General features: G+C 56.2%; 1 protein-coding gene across 1 annotated transcript; it reads right to left on the bottom strand.

Annotated features, from left to right (window-relative positions):
• Positions 1 to 2,132: 2,132 nt before the first annotated feature.
• On the bottom strand, positions 2,133 to 18,558 carry ACE (angiotensin I converting enzyme). The gene is made up of 25 exons (XM_034070122.1): positions 18,349 to 18,558; positions 15,410 to 15,577; positions 14,083 to 14,170; positions 13,664 to 13,807; positions 13,399 to 13,590; positions 13,165 to 13,262; positions 12,495 to 12,667; positions 12,052 to 12,275; positions 10,717 to 10,861; positions 10,146 to 10,244; positions 9,806 to 9,928; positions 9,147 to 9,358; positions 8,529 to 8,665; positions 8,082 to 8,240; positions 7,589 to 7,676; positions 7,256 to 7,399; positions 6,837 to 7,028; positions 6,449 to 6,546; positions 5,980 to 6,152; positions 5,338 to 5,561; positions 5,007 to 5,151; positions 4,716 to 4,814; positions 4,193 to 4,315; positions 2,961 to 3,148; positions 2,133 to 2,745 (listed from the first exon to the last, which is right to left on the bottom strand). Exons 1-25 carry the CDS (start codon positions 18,556 to 18,558, stop codon positions 2,549 to 2,551), a joined length of 3,843 nt encoding a protein of 1,280 aa, XP_033926013.1. The 3' UTR covers positions 2,133 to 2,548.
• Between the last annotated feature and the right edge of the window lie 611 nt (positions 18,559 to 19,169).

The following is a 19,169-nucleotide window of genomic DNA, read 5'->3' as shown; positions in this document are numbered from 1 at the left end:
ATTTGGGGTCCCCCACTTGCCTTTTATACCCTCCTTACCCCCTCTTCCTGCTCCCTGCATGGGGACAGCCACAAGCAAGGAGCTGGGATGGGGAGTCCCAGGTTCCAACCACAGCTCCCCAAGGACCCTAACCCACCGCCTCCCCCCTTCTGCCCTGGGGCAGCCCCTGCCGATGGCCCCCGGCTGCTGCCAAGCTGTGGCTGCTCATTTCCAGGCGCTCCTTGTCCCTGGAGAACGGGAATGTGAGGAACGCGGCCACCCGCCCGCTAAGAATAGCCCCGGCTTGGGCAGCCGCAGCCTGCGTGGGGCCACGGGAGCCCCCAGCCACCCCCCTGCGGTGGATAACGGCCCTGAACCGAAGGGGAACCCGTTCTCCGCGGTGCCCAAAGGGTGGCAAAGGGAGCCCACGGTGTTTCTTGCTCTGAATTGCGTGATTTGAAAGCGAATCTGTGCTCTGGGAGCCTCTGCGCAGGGTGCAGGGCAGCCCCCGCTGCTTCCTGCGCTCCCCAGCAAAGACTGAGGTGAATTAAAGGGGAATCTACCCCTTTTATTGCTGCTTTTATGGTGTTTTCGTGGGTTTTTTTCTCTCCTGAGGGAGTCATTTCTCTAAGCCTCCTAATTTCAGCAGAAAGCGCGATGCAGGAGCCAGAAGGCAGCAAAACCTCTCCAGATGTTATCACAGCGGGGAAGGGAAAATCACCCTGGGTTTAAAGGCATCTTGGCACCAGCACACCTTCATCATCCCAAATGGCTTCACTAGCCCCCCCATTTCCTGCTCCAGGGGCTCCATTTAAGATCAAGGTGGGACCTTGAGCCTTCCCCTGGGCTGGGCTTGTGGACCTGGGTGGACTTTGGACCTGTGTTGAAGGTAGCCTGGTGTCCAACCCCATCCCATCTGTCACATGGACCTTGGACCCGTGTTTCAAGGTAACCTGGTGTCTAACCCCCATCTTCTGATGGGCTTGGGTTGTCCATCTGCCTCTGAGGAGGCCGTAGCTCAACGTAAGCATCACACATCCTTGTAGCTGTGTCCAGTGTCCAGAACAGAGCCCGAGGTGGATTCTCTGATGTCTAATTAGGGCTGAGCTTGTGTCCAGTGTTCAGTGTGTCTCCTTTTTATTTGTTCTTCCCCTCCAGAAAGCAATTTCCATCAAACCTGTGGGATTTTGGTGATCTTGGAGACCTCTTTTCCCCCACTAACAGGGCATAAAGGAACCAGAGGGGGCTCAAAAGTGCCAGTGAGGAGCTGAGCTCTATGGAGCACACCTGCACCAGCTGCTTTCCCAGGCTGAAAATACACTTGGCTTCATCCGCAGCTCTCACCGTGCCAGGTCCCTGCACTGCCGGGAAGGGGGAGAGGAGGGTGCCTGGTGTGCAGGATATAAAGCAGACCCGTCAGGATGTGGCCATGGGGAAGGACACGGGGTGAGCTGGGGCTTCACCTCCCTGTGGGTGTGTGCTGTGGGTCGGAACCTTCGGCTGCAATGAACCCCTCCCAGGCCTCAGTTTCCCCTCATTAAGACATGGCCTGGGGGGGTCAGAGCCCATCGGATGGGAAGGGTTCGGGTGGATCATCCCAGATCCCTTCATTTCCCCTGCGGCTCCAGCCTGCAGCAGATCACAGCTCTTCAAGGCTGCAATAATCCTCAGGCTGGGATTAGTTTTGCACCTAATCACTGCAGAACAAATACCAAGTTTTATTTACAGAGGCAGAAGAAAGAAGAGGGAGGGGGGGAAGCCTCGAGCTGCTGATCCCGGGATAATCAGGAGCTGGATGGCAGGAGGCGATCCCTGACCTTGGAGCCCCCCAGCTCTTATGTAAAGCCACGTTTTTCCTGTGCTCTGAGCCCCATCCCTGTCCCAGCTTGGACATGGTGACCCCCCAACACATTAGGCCTGGACCTTGGGGACTTCTGGCCCTAACTGAGCCCCTTCCTTAGGCACGTGGTTCATGGTGTTTCCATGGTTTAGGGAAGGATGAAGATGCTGGAAGAGGATGCTGAGCTTTCATGATGGGGATGGGGCAAGCCGGGTGCCGCAGTTGCCTTGCCCCAAAGCCAGGCTGGTCCCCAGAGCTCTGTGCTTGCACTGTGTTGTGCTGCTCTAGAGCCCTGTCCCATTGAGGTCCCATCTGCAAGAAGGAGCTGAGCTGGTGCCCTGAGGGTGACAAGACATGGGTTTATTTTCCATCCATGCAAGCGAACAGCCTGGCATCAGGCAGAGAGGGGTGGGAATGGGCTCCATCCCTCCCCACATTGCCCTCTGTCACTTGGAGTCTCTGTGGCTTGGCCTAAGGGTCAGAGATAGCTGATGGGAGCCACGGCTCCGTGCCTGCCGGTGCCCGAATTCCCTCTTTCTCCCAATGCAGACGTTGACAAATAAATAGCTCTTTTCTGCTTCGGCTCTTGCATAGTGGCTAAAGAACATCTGACCTGATTGGAGAGAGGAGTCCTGGGCTCTGGAAACCCATGGCTTCAGTGGCAAAGGTGGCCCTGGCAGAGCTGCCAGCCTGGCCAAACACCCATGCTTGCACCCTGGCCCCGCTGCCTTATTTCAGTTCCATTTCTGAGCTGGATTTGAAGGTCTTCCTCCTGGCTGAGGAGAACTTGACCCCCAGGCAGATGGTGGTGATGAGGAAGATGAGTGCCAGGGCGAGCAGGACCCAGCTGCCTGCTGTGGCTTGGTTGCTGGCCAGGGACATGCCCAGGAAATCAGTTCTGCTGGAGCCAGCTTGGGCTGGAGTGGCTGGAAATGGAGAAATGAGGGACAGGGTTGGTGCTGGTGGCTCTGGTGTATTGGGTGTCTCGGATGCTCTCTGCCCTTTAGACTCAGCTCCATGGGAAATCAAGGAGGAGCATCCAAATACTCTGTATTGTGAGTGGCCAAGGGGCACCAAGACAGCTCCATCTCTTCTGTGTGCCCCAGCCTGGCCCTGCTGTGCTTGGCTGAGCCCTGCATACCTGTGTAAGGAGTCCAGCTGTACTCAGGCCAGCCCAGGACCTCCTCATTCTTCTCATTCTCCTTCACCAGCCACGTCATGAGCGGCTCAAAGTAGCTCATCAGGGCATCAGCTGACATGTTGGGCTGTCCCGTGATGAGCTCCATGGCTTCAGGCCATGGCTTGCTGAATCCCAGCTTCAGTGCTTCCCTGGGGCAGGAGAAATGGGATCCAGTGGTTTTCCCCATCCCACTCTTGGCCATTGGCCCTTCCCTTTCCCCAGGCCGTGGGGCTCTGAGTATTGGCAACCCTGTGTTCAGTCTGCAGCCCCAGCACTGCAGGGGTAGGAAGGTTTGCTGCCATAAGGAAGGAGGTTTTCCTTAGGGGAATGGGGAGGTTTGCATGGATTAAAGCCCTCCAGTGAATGGATCCTGATGCAGAGCAGTTCCTGGGTAAAAGGGTTAATTTTGCAGGTGCCTTTTTTGAAGCAAGGAGGGTGTTTTCCCTAAGGAGCAGGGGGTGGGAGAAGGAAATAGAAGAGGTGTAGGAGGAGAAGGAGAAGGAGGAGGTGTAGGAGGAGAAGGAGGAGGAGGAGAAAAGGAAGGAGAAGAAAGAGGAGGAGGAAGAGAAGGAGGAGGAGGAGGAGGAAGAGGGAGCCTTCTACCTGCCAGGGTCCCAGCTACCATCTAGTGGCTGCTTTTGCAATCACAGCCCCAGCACCCAGCACTCGGGTACCTCCTGCCTGCACCCAGGGCCAGGAGCATCCCATGCTGGGGATGGATGACCAGGAGCGGCGTTGTCTCCTGTGTAACTGGGCTGGCTTTAAGGTATTGGGGGACATAGAATCATAGAATGGTTTGGGTTGGAAAGAACCTTAAAATCATCCAGTTCCAACCCCCCGAAATGGACAGGGACACCTCACACTAAACCATCTCACCCAAGGCTCTGTCCAGTCTGGCCTTGGACACTGCCAGGGATGGAGCATTCATAGCTTCCCTGGGCAACCCATTCCAGTGCCTCAGCACCCTCACAGTGAAGAACTTCTTCCCTATATCCAACCTGAACTCCCCCTGTTTCAGTCTGAACCCATCACACCTTGTCTTATCCCTCCAGTCCCTAATGAAGGTCCCTCCCCAGCATCCCTGTAGGCCCCCTTCAGACACTGGAAGCTGCTCTGAGGTCTCCATGAAGGCTTCTCTTCTCCAGCCTGAACAGCCCCAATGTTCTCAGGCTCTGCCCTCCCCACACACCTACCCCAGGATCTTCCCAGCCTCCTTGGACTGGTAGATGTCACACGTGTGCAGGGGACCCGTGTGGTTGGCTGCCGCACACAGCGCCTGGTGGAACTGGAACTGGATCACGAAGCTGACGAAGTACCTGGAGAGGGGTGAGGATGTGGGAATGGACACTGCTAGTGGCTGTGCAAGAGAAGAAATGCCCCCTCCTCTTTCCCTGGTGGCACTCTTCCAGTCTGGAGGAGCATCACTGGCTTTGGAGCTACACCTGCATCAACTCAGTCCAAACTAATGATGCTATTTCTCTTTTGACATGTGTTTATGATTGCCTGGGTGGATGAACCATCTTCCTTGGATAGGGAGAAGTTCCCCCAAATCCAGCCCTCTCCTCTGAAGCTCTGTCAGGGTTCCTGACACCCTCAGGATGGTACCACCACCTATCCCAGCAGCCATCAAACATGGTGCCATCACTGGCATCTCAACTGGGGAGCCTGCTTTTGTGTCCAAGCAGTGACTCTCCTGCCCCAGCCCTGCTTGCTCACCTGATGTAGGGAACGTTGGCAGGGATGTGGAACTTGGCACCAGGATCAAAGTCATCTTCGGACCTTGGTGTCGGTGAGCACAAACCCTGGTACTTCAACCTGGGCCAGAGAGGAAGAGTTAGCCCAGCATGGGGAAGAGAAGGCTGGGTGATCCAGGAGGGGACCCAGTGGGATGTGAGGACAGCATGAGGTGTTATATATCCCATCATGTCCCGTTGCGGCCAACTGGACCATAGGGAGAAAACACCCAGTGGGATGATGGCCAAAGGGGGGCTCTGAATCCAAGCACACCTGAGGTTCCACCACTCCTGGTTGTACTCATCCTCCTTGATCCGCCCATCAAAGACCTTCCAGCGCCACTGGTCCATGAGGTACCCGAAGGGCAGGAAGGCGATTTTGTCCAGGGCGATGCTCATCAGGTAGTTAATGTCACTCTCTGCCCAGGGCATGAAGGTGTGAGTGAGGTGGTACCATCCCCACCTCTCCACCCTGTATGGGTCATTCTGCCCCAGAGCAGGGTGTCCCCAGCAGGTCCTGTCCCCTTCATGCATGTCCCTGACCCCTTCCACCCTGCCCAGCCCATCCTGCCCCCAGCAGCTCCCCACCTTTGCTGCCACCTCACCTATGTTGTCTGTGACTTGGTCCAGCAGCTTGATGCTGTGCAAGTGTTTTGGGGTGGCAACAGACAAGGCCATGACGTCCCCAACAGCCTCGTGGAAGCCAGGGTTGGCCCCATCACGGAAGGAGATGGGTTGGTCCATGTACTGCAGGAAGTACTGGACGTGGCCCATCTCATGGTGCACAGTGATCAGGTCATCCATGTTCACCACGGTGCATTGCTTGATCCTGGAGCAGGACACAGGGCAGAAGGGAGGGCAGTGCTGGGGTGAAAATCACCATGAACCATCACACCCACTTGAGCTGTTTTTCCCTTTGGCCTCCTTCCCCACATCTGATGCCAGGCTGGATTGGTCCTGCTCCATGGGCTTGCTACCTCTATTTCCCCCTGCAACTCCTGATGACTCTGCCCATTCCCTATCCCTCTTCATTGGCATTTACATTCTCCATGGCAGGGCAGGGAAGGCCCTGATTGCCTTCCATCCACCATGGAGGGTCCTGCCAGCAATGTCAGCATCTTGAGTACCAGTGACAATGCACAAGGCAAGAGACGCTGTGGTGACATCAGGCCATGTTCCCTCATCCTACATGGCTATCTGCCCCAGCATCACATCAGCTGGGGCTACCGTGTGCTCCCCATGGGCACCTGAAGTCCTTGCGGTTGTAGAAGTCCCAGGCTGAGGCATGACACACCACCTCCCGCCCATCCGTTGGCTTCTCTATCATGGATTTGTCCCAGAACTCCTGTGGCATAGGGATGAGGCCCAGAGAGGTGAAGAAATGGTCCGACTCTTCAAACATCCTCTTGGCTGTCCAGCCCTGGGGAGAGAGCAGAGGACCTGGTGAGGATGCTGATGGTGCCAGGGGCTGTGGGAGGGATGGGAGGCCAGTGACAGCCTGGTTGATATTGTTGATATTTGACGGCAGCTAGAGCTGGATCCAGCCTTTGGCATGTCCAGGTGGAGAGAGGATATGGATGAGGCTTTTGGATGGAGATTTTTGGCAATAGCAAAGCATTTGTCATCAACTGGAGGCAATGACCCTAATGGTAATTGCCCTAATGACACCTAATGGGTGCTGGGTCCCACATGTTCACCCCTTGGAAAAGCACTGACCTGCTCTTTCATGGCTGGGGTGGCATCCACCTTGGTGGCATCCGGGAAAGGCATCACCAGGTCGAAAATGTTGGACCATGACTGGGCCCACATGTTCCCTGGGAAGTGCAGGAGGACAACGCATGGCAGGAGGGAGGCAGGAAGAGGAGAGCAAAGGCAGCCAAGTTACTCCCTTCTCCTGCATGGGATGCATCACCCTGCCTGGTCCCCTCCCTGCATCCACAAGGGTGGTGCAAGGAGGAGCCTGTCCATGCAGGACAGGTCGTCATGATGAGTGTGGTGCCCATCTCATACAACCTTGGCCCTTTGTCCAGAGCTGAACAGAGACCAGCCTCAGCTCTTGGTACGACTCGGAGTAAACTACACCCTGCTCGAGCAGAGCCCTTACCTAGCAGATGAGCAGGGATGGGACCCTTCAGATTTATGTACTCTTCACCATACTTTCTGTACAAGGCTCGGCGTACGTAGGCATGCAGATTGAGGTACAGGGGCTGCAGCTGCAGGTACAACCTCTCCAGGTCTTCCTCAAAGGTGGATGTCTCATACAGGGATCTCCAGAAGGCCCCATTGTCTGAATAGCCTGTAGCAGGGCAAGAGAGGAAGCTGTCAGACACTGCCCTTCTTGGGTAAGGGTCTGTCTTGTTGCTCAGATACCTCAAGTCCCCCCATATCTATGAGTGGGTCTCATAGGGATTGGTGGAACCTCCATATCCACAAGATTTTGACCCTTGGTTGTAGGATCAGCCCCATCTTCTGCTCACATGGGCTTAAGACCATGGTGGGTCTCCAAGGGAGTGGGGCACTGACCATTGAGCACCGCTGCCTTGTTGCTCAGCTCCACGTATCGCTTGTAGTTGTTCTTGATCTGCTTCCCAGAAGCATCCCGCCAGCCCTTCCAGGCAAAGAGGAGCTCATCATAGTCCCGTGAGGTGGCCATGATATCTGTGAGGTCTGAAGAGAGAGCAATGGAGCCAAAGGGGTGCTGTTGGATGGGCTGGACTGACGCAGTGGTGTTGCTTCTCTGTTACCACCACCACAAAGAAGGTGGTGAGGTCCTTTCAGGACCTTTCTTCTTGTCCCTATTAACTAATCCCTCCTTTCTGTCGCAGATGGCTCCCTGCACCCCCTGCCAGATCTTACCAGGATCCAGTGGGTGACAGGTTTTGTTCTCTCTGCAGACCTTGGCCACGCTGTACGTGGTCTCCATGTCCGAGAGGATGGTGTTATACTGCAAAGGAAGTTAGAGCACATGAGCTGACCATCCTTGGAGAGTGTCACAGCCCCTTATGATGTCCTCAGGTGTTTTCCTCTGGGTTGTGTCACCAAACAGAGGCAAAGTGGAGTCAATACTGGGGCCAATAAGCAATGTGCCATTGACACCCATGGAGCCAGGGTTAAAAGGCAACCTTGGCATGGGATAACCCTGGAGACAAGGATCTTGGCTTTGTGGAGGAGGTACCAAACTATCACCTTGTTCAAGGGTAGGTGATGGCTGCCCAGAGGCATTCCCTTAAAGTTTCCTGTTGTCCCATCCCTTGTTCCTTGGGAGAAGAGACCGACCCCACCTCACTACAACATCCTTTTGGGTAGTGGCAAGAATCCCCCCGTCCTGCTCCGTTCCATTGCAGCTCACCTCCTTCAGCTCATCCTCGGGCAGAGCTGCTCTCTCAATGATGCTCAGCTTCCTGAGGATGCGTGTGACACTCTCATCCTGGAAGTCGGAGGGATCAAACTGCCTGGCCCTCATGCCATACTCAAGCGTGTGCCTGGACATGGCCAAGTTCTTGTCCAGCTGCAAGGGCAGGAGAGCACAGAAGACGAGTTACTTTGAGGAGATGCTGGGACACAGCCCATCACTAGAAACGCTACCTGGCATGCCATGACTGACACCTTCCCTTGTGGGTACCTCATGGCATGATGAGGGTTTTCATGGCAAAGCCACCTCCTTTGAGAACATTACTCCTTGGCTGGGGGCAGATGCTGCCCTGGTTTTCAGAGCTCATCTGAAACATGTCCTGGGTACCAGCTGCCTGCCTTGGCTGATGCCAATCCCTGCACGGCCCTGGGGTCGTTCCCATACCATGATCTCCTTGTTGTGGTCGGTGATGTTGGTGTTGTAGGCCCAGGATGCCTCAGTGTAGGCATTCCACACTGCCTCAGCCGTTCTGTTGTACTCGGCCAAGAACTCTTTTGCTTGTGCTTCGTCTGATATTTTGTCTAGAGGAGGTGGAGGAGGGAGAGGAAGGTCAGGAGAGTCCTTTTTGCAAGAGCATCACCCCATCCATAGTTGAGCTTTCGCCAGAACTACAGGTCTATAGAAGGATGCCACAACTTGGAAGCAGGTTGAGCCAAGAAATGGGGGCAGAGGGGCAATGCTGGGGTGCCCCATTGGATAAAGGATGGGATAACAGGGCAAGCTTCATGCCCTAGACCCTTCCATGAGAGCAGAAAACATGCCACTGAGAACTGGTGACCTGTCACACCATGACTGATGGCATCACCAGACAATGGCACGTTAAGGGGTTGGCTAATGGCACCGCTTCCTGGAAAGCAACATCCTGTGGGATTCCACACGGAGCTGGTCCTTTCTCTTTCCTGGCATGGGCACCTTCCCCTCCCTCAGCCTGGGGGTTACTCATGTCCCTTGGCAGACCTCTTTCTCCCCCTCCCCAGGTCCAGGGAGGAGTTGCAGCCTTACCAATGCCTTCAGGGTAGCCTTCAGGGATAGGAGGACGCCAGTCAAACTCAGGCCAGCCCCGCACCTCATGGGTCTTGTTGTTCTGCTCCTCAAGCCACTTGGTGACGGGGCTGAAGTATTCCAGGAGGGCTCCAGCATCCAACTTATCCGTGCCAGTGAGGTTGAACAGGATTTCCTGCCATGACTTGGAAGACCCAGCTTTCAACACTTCCCTGCAGAGCAGCGGGACAGCAAGAGCATGAGGCTGGGACATGGGATGGGAGTGATGGTGTCTCAGCATCGCAAGGGTTTAAGACATTGTTACTGAGTGGGACTTGAACCTGGGAACTGCCTCTGCTTGTGGGGACTGAGGGCTCCCCATCACATACTCATGCATTTGCTAACACCCAGGGAGTCATAGGTACCAGATGCGCTTGAGTAACCTCTTGTGAGAACTCACAACAGTGACAACAGTACTCTGGTGAGGACCACTCACCCCACCCCAGTGCTTCCATGTATTTCCATCCATCCATCCATCCATCTGCAAAGCTATTTCTCCAGCCATCTCCATAGCCACTTTTCCTTCCTTCCTTCCTTTCTTCTTTCCTTCCTTTGCACACCATCAGCTTCCACGCACACATCTGCCCGTGGCGATTGTCCCGACCCTCCTCTGTCCCCACCTGAGTTTGTCTCCAGCCTCTTTGGACATGTAGATGTCACATGTGTGCAGGGGACCGCTGTGCTTGGCCGCCTGGCACAGCACCTTGTGAAACTGGAACTGGAGGATGAAGCTCACAAAGTACCTGCCAAGGAAGCCCATGGAAGTGAGTGCTGGGGATAAAGGGACAAGTCCCAGGACCTGGGGGAAGGCATCATGTCATGTACCAGCTCCCCACCATTTGTGGTCCCAAGCATTGGATGCCTTGAGCAGGAGCAACGCATTCCAATCCCTGCCCACAGAGCTGAGCCCCATTCCTCTTGCTCCCCACGCATCTGTCCCTGTGCCAGTGCTTCCTCTACCTGATGTATGGGGTATTCCCAGGGATGTGGTACTTTGCTCCAGGGTCAAAGTTGCTTTCGTTCCTCGAAATTGGAGCACAGATGCCCTGGTATTTGGTTCTGAGGATGACAGAGAAGAAGAGTGTGAGCAGGCAGTCAGAAGAATCAAAGAAGGGAATGGGAAGGGAAAGGCACAGTGCTGAAGAAATCTGCACAATTAGAGTGTGCTCCCATGTATTCCCATCCCTCCATCCATCCATCCATCCATCCATCCATCCATCCATCCACCCACCCATCCACTCACCTACCCATCTACCCATCATAGAATCATGGAATGGTTTGAGTTGGAAAGGACCTTAAGATCATCCAATTCCAATCCCCTGCCATGGGCAGGGACATCTTGTACTAGACCACTTCACCCAAGATGCCACCCAACCTGGCCTTGAACACTGCCAGGGATGGGGCATTTACTACTTCTACCACATCCACCCCATCCATTGCTCTCCAGCCATCTCCATGGCTACTTTTCCCTTTCTTCTTCCCTGCCCTCCTTCCTGGCACACCCCATCCATCCCTGATGACCATTCCCTACCTCAGATACCACCAGTCGTAGTTGTAACGGCTCGGGGGTGTGCGGCCACTGAACACGTTCCAGCGCCACTGGTCGATGAGGTATCCGAAGGGCAGGAAGGCGATCTTCTCCAAGGCCATCTTCAGCAGGTAGTTGATGTTGCTCTCTGCATGAAACAGAGCCTGAACCAGGTTGGGAAGGAGTCTGGCTGCACGGCACTGTGCCCATGGGGCTTCTTATGGGCAATGGGGTGAGCAGGTCTGGATGGAAATGGGGACAGCATTTCAACATGCAGTATTGCTCCCTATGGAGGGCTGTGTAGGACACAAGAGGTTTCTCTCGATACTGCTCCTTCTTGGGGCAATATGTGCCTTTTTACTGACTGGGACCAATGGGAGTGACAAACATGGAGAGGGGACATTGTCACTCCCATTGTTCCCAATCAGTAAAATGGCACAAAGTGTCCCCTCTCCTACAGTCCTGCTCTCAGAGGGAAGGTCTTTGTGAGTGTAACTCTAACAGTTCCCTCTTCAGATGTTCACTCTGGGGCCTCAGGGTGAAGGGGGCTGTTCTCTCATGGTTTAGACCCAGAACCGGAGCCAGCTCTAGGACAGTCACCCTGTCATGGGGAGCACAGGGGATGGTGATGTCTGCTTTCTCCATTGCCTTGAGCAAACACAGGGAAGGAAGGTTGGAAAAGGACCAGCTGAAGCTGTGGGGTCAAAGAGGGGCTGGCAGCACTGCCCTGAGGTGCTGTTGGCTGCCATTACTATGGTGGTATAGCTGCCAAGGACTGGTGAACAGGCAGAGATGCCTTTAGGCAGGGACCATCTGCTCTGTGGTGTTGCTGCAGCACTGGCCCAACACTTGCCTGCTGCAATAGCTTCCCCATCATGAGATGTATTTAATGACACTGTCTTTGTGACTCTGCTTGTAAGCACTCAGTGCCACCTCTGCAGAGCCCCCAGGGTGGATGCTTCTTGGTGGAGGAGGGGGAAACACTGGGGAGGTCAAAGATGCCCAAGCACAAAGATGCTGTTTGCAGATTTGGGGCTCTGATGGAGAAGGGAAGAGCACATACAAGCTCTGGAAAGCATGCCTCCATCCCTAAGGGATGAAGGGGTTGGAGCCATGAAGGGTTCTACATGGAGCCAAGCAGGGGCTGTGCATGGACATACAAAGACAAGACGGCTCCTCCATGGACTCATGGAGACAAGAAGGGGACGTGCATGGAGCCAAGCATGGATGAAAGGAGCACATCAGCCATGGGGTCTTGTGTTGCCAGCCTGCAGCCCACCCTGGCATGTCCCAGCCCCTTCCTCCGAGCCACCCAGCTCCCCATGGTGGCCACCACACCTGTGTCCTCTGTGGCACTGTTGAGGAGACCTATTTTCTTGAGGTGGCTGGGGGTGGACACAGACAGGGACATGACATCTCCAATGGCCTCGTGGAAGCCAGGGTTGGCCCCGCTGCGGAAGGACACGGGCTGGTCCTTGTACTGCAGGTAGTACTGGATGTGGCCCATCTCATGGTGCACCGTGAAGAGCTGCTCCATGGTCACTGTTGTGCACTGCTTGATCCTGGTGGGTGAAAACAGAGTGAGGGACCCTGTAATGGGAAGGACCCTTCACAATCGCCGAGAGGGTGGCAGCACCCCATAGGGTAAGCAAAACCAATGGAGGGGAAGGCAGGGCAGCATGGGGCCCCACACAGACCATACCCTAGACTGAGCTGTACACCAAGGGGGATGGAGGAGCATCTCACCCTATAGCCCTGGGTCCCTGCATGGCCCCACACACCTGAAGTCCTTGCGGTTGTAGAAGTCCCATGCCGAGGCATGACACACCACCTCCCGCCCGTCCGTTGGCTTCTCCAGCATGGATTTGTCCCAGAATTCAGGGGGCATCTCCAGCAGCCCCAGGGAGGTGAAGAACTCCTCCGAGACCCGGAACATGTGTGTGGCATTCCAGCCCTGCAGGCAGGAGGTTGTGGCTGAGGAAGGGGCTGCCCATGCCATGGGCATGGCCTCTGATGCTCTCCCAGCACCATAGGGATGAGGTGAGTCCTTCCAAAGGACCAGGGTCCTGCCCCTCTTGCTCTGATGGGGAGCCCCAGCCCCAGAATTGGTGTGAGCATCCCTAAGAAGCACCAAGCAATGGTGCTGGTGCCCAGCACGGACAGGAGAAGTGAGCAGGGCTGATGGTCCAGGAGCATTTGGAGCTGTGTGATGGTGTGGATGCAGGCACCAACCTGGGGACCAGTCCCACTGCGCTGTCCTTCCTCTTTGCCCACCCTCTGCCTCTTTGGTCATTTCTTTGTTCCTTCCCCTCCCAGACATGGTTTTTCTGCTGTCCCCTATGCATGTATGAGAAACCAGTCCCATGGGGTAAATGTTATGAGTAAGCCTTGGCCAGCACCCCACATTTTTGTCCCCCGCTGGTGCCACCAGTGAGTCCCTCAGCCCCTCACCTGCTGCACCATGGTGCTGGTGACATCGAGGTTGGGCTTGTTGGGGTAGGGGACCATCAAGTCATAGATGTTGTTCCATTGCTGAGCCCACATGTTGCCTGAGAAGAGAAAACAGCCAGAGCAAAGCTGGTGGTAGGTTAGGAGGAAGAGAAACACAGTGATAACTGGGAACTCCCTGTCCCACTATGGCTTTGTATGAGCCCCTCTGGAAGAAGAGGGTCCCCCCCCTCTTACCCAGAAGGTGAGCAGGGATGGGGCCCTTCAGGTTGATGTATTTGGGGCCGTAGCGATCATACAGCTTCCTCCGGACGAAGGCGTGCAGGTTGAGGTAGAGTGGCTCCAACTGGTTGTAAAGATCCTCCAGGTCATCCTCAAAGGAGGCTGAGTCGTACCAGGAGCGCCAGTAGCTGCCTGTGTCCTCAAATCCTACCAGGGAGGCAGGGATGAGCTCCTATCCATGATCCCTGTGCATCCCCTGCATCCCTCGTCCTACTCCTACCATCCATCTGATAGGCTTCATTGCTCAGCTTCACGAACTCCTCGTACTTGGCACGCAATGGGTTGCCCGCAGCATTGTGCCACCCCTCCCAGGCATAGAGCAGCTTCTTGTAGCTGCGGGAGGTGGCCATGATGTCCGAGATGTCTGGGACAGAGGGGACAAGTAACAGGACATGAGAGAAGAGCAGGAGAAGGGGCTCACATCCCACAGGTGCCACCACCATTGCTCCAGACCCAAATACCCATCCGCATCCTGGGACAATCCCGATGACCTTGGGTGGGACCAACCCCTGGAGATGTGGGGACTTGGTCCCATAAAACTAACCAGGTTGGAGAAGACCTCGAAGACCATCAAGTCCAACCATTACCCCAGGCCTGCCAATTCCACCACTATCCCACGGCCATGGAGAGGGACCATACCTGGCTCCAGCTCCCAGCAGGTGCTGTTGTCCACACACACCTTGGCTGTGGAGTAGATCTTGTCCATGTTGCTCAGGATGGTGTTGTACTGTGGGGAAGTAAAAGACTTTGGGACTGGAAAAGGGGATGGGAATGACCTTCCAGGAGGGATCTACAGTGCGTAGATCCCAGTGCGGAGGGATGTGGAGGAGGACCGGGGTGTTTACACAGAGCGCTTTGGGTGAGATAAGTGTGTTATCACGCAGGGGGTTTGCACCCCTCGCATGGGGGATGCTGGGAGGCTCTTTGGGATAGAATCCATGGATGTTGACTCTCTGAACCCCCCTCGAAGGCGGCGCGAGCGCTCGCGGTGTCCCGGAGCGGGGCTATTTATAAAGCTGTTTGTCAGCGGGGCCACGGCACAGCCTGTTTATGTGAGCGGGTAAAAAACAGCACTAAGGAAAGCAGGAGGAGGAGGGGGATTTATTCCTGTGAACTGCAACAACAGCAAACAATAGCAACAGGAGGTTTCCTGGAACCTGCCTGGGGAGCCCATTCCCAGGGAAGGAAATTCCTCGTGCTCCGTGTCCCTCTCTGCTCTCAGCCGGTTGGGTGGAGGGGATGGAGATAGGGGAATGGTGGTGGATGTGGAACGGAGCTGCCTAGGGAAGGACGAGACATGGCTGATGGATGCTGTCTGTTATCTGGGAGAGGGCAGGGATGGGTTTCCTGGAAGGAACTGAGGTTTCCCTGGGAAGGGCTGCATCCCCATGGTTTGCCAGGGTCTGAGTGCGAGGGCTGTCAGGGAGCCATGGGGTGGGATGGAAGGGGTGACAGGGCCAGCCTCAGGGGCAAGAGGCTGCCAGCCCCAGCCTGGGTGAGGTTTTCATGCATGAAAATCAAAGTCACATCACATTTAGGTAAGTGACTGTGATGGGGAAGGCTCAGGATGTCCCTGGAGCACTCACAGGGAGGGCGCAGGAGCAGGGGGTGGCTGCAGCAATTCCCCTTTCCAGTGGGCTGCATGGGGATAAGGGGTTGAGCCAACTGGCTCCTGGCCATGGGCACAGCCTGGCTGGTGTCCAGGTGATGACCAAGGCTGCTCTGTGTAAGCAGGAAATCTCCGCTTCCCACTGGGATAGTTCTGAGATGAGGTTAGGGCTGGATCATGGGGCCAGCAAGCACCCCACAACCCCTGCAGGCAGCACCCCATCACCCCCCATCACTGTGCAGAGGCCAGGGAGACCCTTCACAACACAGTGGAGGGGGCAACAGGCCAGAAACAGGGTCTGGAGGCTTGGGAACCCCTTGAAGGGGTTCACAAGGGCTTCACCAGGACCTCCCCTACCTGCTCTCTCTTGTCCAGGGGCAGGTTGGAGGGTCCCAAGGTTTGGATGGAGCCGATGATTTTCCTTATCTGTGGGTCACTGAAGTTGCTCCAGATGCTGCCATAGAGCTCCTTGGCTTTCTTCCCCCACAGCTCCAGGAATTCCTGCTCCTCCAGCGATGCCTCGACCTGCTCAGGGAGCCGGGATCAGCCTTGGGATGTGCCATCACCCACTCAGTGATGGGCTGGGGACCAGGTTCAGAGTGGAGCACACGAGGTCAGGGCTGTCACTGCTCTGTGACATTCACACACAGAGACAGCAGCTTCCAGCAGTGTCTGCAGCTCCCACCTGCCTCCAAGCACCCACTAAGGTGCCCTTTGAGGATGCTTTGGAGGGTGTCATGGCCTGCATGGGGTGAGGATGCTGGGATAGGGGTGTCTGGGTGCTGCGGGGCTGGCTCCATCAATCAGCTGCCTGACCCCAGTGCCAGAAGGAGCTCTGAGATCTGCCTTCTTTTTATCCCTGTTCCTGCTGGTTCTCACCTTTGCAGGATCCCAAAGGAAAACCACGGAGATGCCACATCCACTTTTCTCTTCCCTAGATCTCTTCCCTTCTCCTTTGCCTGTCTGCAGCCTGTGCCCTACAAGTGCCATATCTGGGTTCCACCTTGCAGAGGGGCACCCCTTTGTGCCAAGCCCCCACTTGTGGGTCTCTCACTGTCACCCATCTGCCAGCCCTGTCCTCCCTTCCCAGGGCCATGGGATGCGGGGAGCTGCCTGCACCATGGGGGGTTATTTAGGCAGCTGGATTTGGGACAGGGTGTATCGCAGGCGGTCGCATCCCAGTGTCAGCTGTTTTGGGGAAACATGGATCTTTTGGGAGCGTCCTGGCCAGGGAGATGTGCAGGACACAGAGAGACTGTTTGTTGTCCATGTGTCATCCCAGTGTGATTTATGGAGCTCATTAGCTCTTATTTGTGGCATTTTTAGCCCAGCTCCAAGAAGACTGGTTTGTTTTACTTGAATCTGCACATTCCCTTGCCTGGCAGTGGGGAGGAAAGGGAGTTTCAGTTCTGCAGGGCTGGAGGCTGCCCCGGGGCAGGGTGTGGGATGAGGATACCAATAGTGCTGGGTGCCCCTGGTTACATCCCAGCACCCCCAGCATCACTCTGGGAGCCAGCCAGCATGCCGGGATGTGGATACCCTGCTCTGGAGCAAGATGCTCTTGCATCACCCCATGGAATTGGTGATGCCTTTACCCCTTTGAGCCCCTGCTGCAGAGCCAGGGGAGCTGGAGGAAGCAGAGCCCAGCTGTGATTTGAGTTCTCCTTGCACAGGTGCTGTGTTTGGTTAGACAAATCATGCTCTAAACCCTCCTGACAGCTCTGATGGAGCCCAGGGTGCTACCCAAGACCCCCTAGCCATGGCTGTGCCCCCATGGTACCCATGGCCCCCAGATCTCCCTACCAGCACCTTCCTGGATGCACAGTGAAGATTCAGTGGTGCAGGATGTGTCCCTAAGGCTGCTCTGCCCCAGGCACCTGGAGAAGCTCCACATCCATGAGCTGCCCCTGAAACCCAAACACCATTATCTCACCCAGAGCTTGCAGGAGATGGTACATCTCCCTGTCTGTCATTCCAGCATCCTTCTGTCCACCCCTGCCTTTAGCCTCCTGGCCCCCATGTCACTTTGTCCCTGGGCCACCTTTTGTGGCAGGTCCTAGAGCTGCCCACACCAGCATGGTCTGGCTCATCCCCTCTTGTGTTATAGACACTGGTGGGGTTTGCCTGGCCCAAGGCTTCCCACATCCCCCACATTCAGCCTTTGGGTCACACCAGCCCACTGTTAACCCTTTAGTACTCAGGACCACCCCATCCCAAAGCAATGTTCCTGCTCCCTCATCAATGGGGTGATCTCAGGGGCCAGCCTGGGATCAGGGCTGGTTTTGGAACCTTCACATCACAGTGAGCTCCTGACCAGGATCATTAATACAGGAAAGGATCTAGCCTGGAAATGCCTCTTGAGAAAGGTCCATGCAAGGTGATTTCCGGGTCCTAACCTTGGACTCGGCACGGTTGGGATGCTCCTGCTCTGCCCCATGGTCACCGACCCCACTACAACATCTGCAGCAGACACTGGGTACCTGCCCAGATGTTGTGTCAGCTCACAGAGGCTAAAGGGGCACTTGGGTGCTCCTGAGTGTCCTGCCAAGTTGGCAGCAGCCAGACCTGGTAGTGATCTTCTCTCTGTTTCCTTCCTGACGCAGGGCACACTGTGCCCCACAAGCTCTATGGGGTGCTTGGTGTATATCCAAGCTGCTTACAGAGCCGTGGCTGTGCCCCCTGCCACCAGAGCAGCTCCCTGGGCACAGCAAGAGCTGGAGCACCCTGGGTGCTCAAACTCCCTGCGCCACCAAATCCACATGGAGATGCCTGTGGGATGCACACAGCATTGCTGCTCTGGGGACTCCCTGCTGGTGTCCAGCTCCCCACAGCCTGGAGTGCTTCCCTGAAGCTGGTTTCATCCCCACGGGCTGGGGATACAGGGATGAGGGGTGACAGCCTCGGACCCGATGCCACCCGGTTGCTTGTGCACACTTTGGGCTCCTGGTGCCTGCTTAAACCAAAGTTGGGGAAGCAGCAGGAACAGGAACACAGCAGGAACAGGGACACAGCAGGAACAGGGACACAGCAGGAACAGGGACATTTGACAACTGGGAAAGGGGGCAAGGAAAGCGGAGAAAACCACCTCCAAAAGTAACCCAGACTTTACTCCAGGACCAGGGATGTCAGAGCCTCCCCAAGGCTCAACCTGGGGCAAACCCCTCTGCTTCCCAGCCCTGTTTTACCACCCCGGGCTGCCGAGAGAGGAGCCCATGGGGAGGAAGGGACCGTGCCGTGTTCCCAGCCTGCCCAAGCCCCCATTGCTGGGGCAGCATCACCCCCCTGGCATCACCCACCTGCCGAGCAGCGTTGTCGGCCGTCAGGTTGGTGTAGTAATCCCAGCTGGCCGCGACGCTCTGGGCGAGGACGAGCTCCGCTGTGCTGTTGTAAGCGCTGGCGAAGAACCTGGCCCCGTCCTCAGTGGGGTCAGCCTCGGGGGGCTCCAGGCCGGGCTGGAGGGCACCCACCAGGCTCAGCCCCAGCAGCAGCCCCAGCGCCGGGGGCATCGCGGTGCGGGGCTCAGCGGGGCTCCGGTCGCTCCGTGCCTCGCAAGCGGCTCTGCCTCCCGCTGCCGGTGGTTTATAAGGCAGCAGCGCTCACACAAACCCTGCCCACCGAGCCGGCCTCCCCTCGCAGGGCAGACCGGAGCCTTTCCCTCTTCCTTTCGGCCTTGCGGGAAGCAGCAAGGAGCGAGCGGTGCCTTAGGGTGCAAAGTCCCTTTGGCAGCTGACCGGCGAGGGAAGGAAGGAGGAGAGGCTGGGATAGGAGAAGGGGAGGGAAGGGGAATCAAGGAGAAGGTGGAAAACAAGTGAAAGGAGGGGAAAGGCTGCATGGAGAGGGTGGTGGTGCTGCCCCTTCATCCCCTCGCAGCTCAGCACAGGGGGATCCAGATCAACCGGCCCATAGTGCTTGGCTGGGCTTCCCCTCTTCAAGCTGGCATTGTGCCCCTTGGCAGTGCCCTGGCACAAGGGGGAGAGCAGAAGGGAAAGCGCTCACTTGGGGGGAGCCAGAGGCCACCTCCTGCTGTTTCTCACCAAACAGACCCCGTTCCTGGCAGCACCTCAGGTTTGCAGGGAAATGGAGCTTTTCTGCCGGCTGGGAAGGAAATCCCATCCCA

This window comes from Melopsittacus undulatus, chromosome 17 (genome assembly GCF_012275295.1).
Source record: "Melopsittacus undulatus isolate bMelUnd1 chromosome 17, bMelUnd1.mat.Z, whole genome shotgun sequence".
Taxonomy (NCBI): Eukaryota; Metazoa; Chordata; class Aves; order Psittaciformes; family Psittaculidae; genus Melopsittacus; species Melopsittacus undulatus.
Note: the sequence above shows the minus strand (reverse complement) of the source record. Positions and strands in the feature narration are given on the sequence as shown.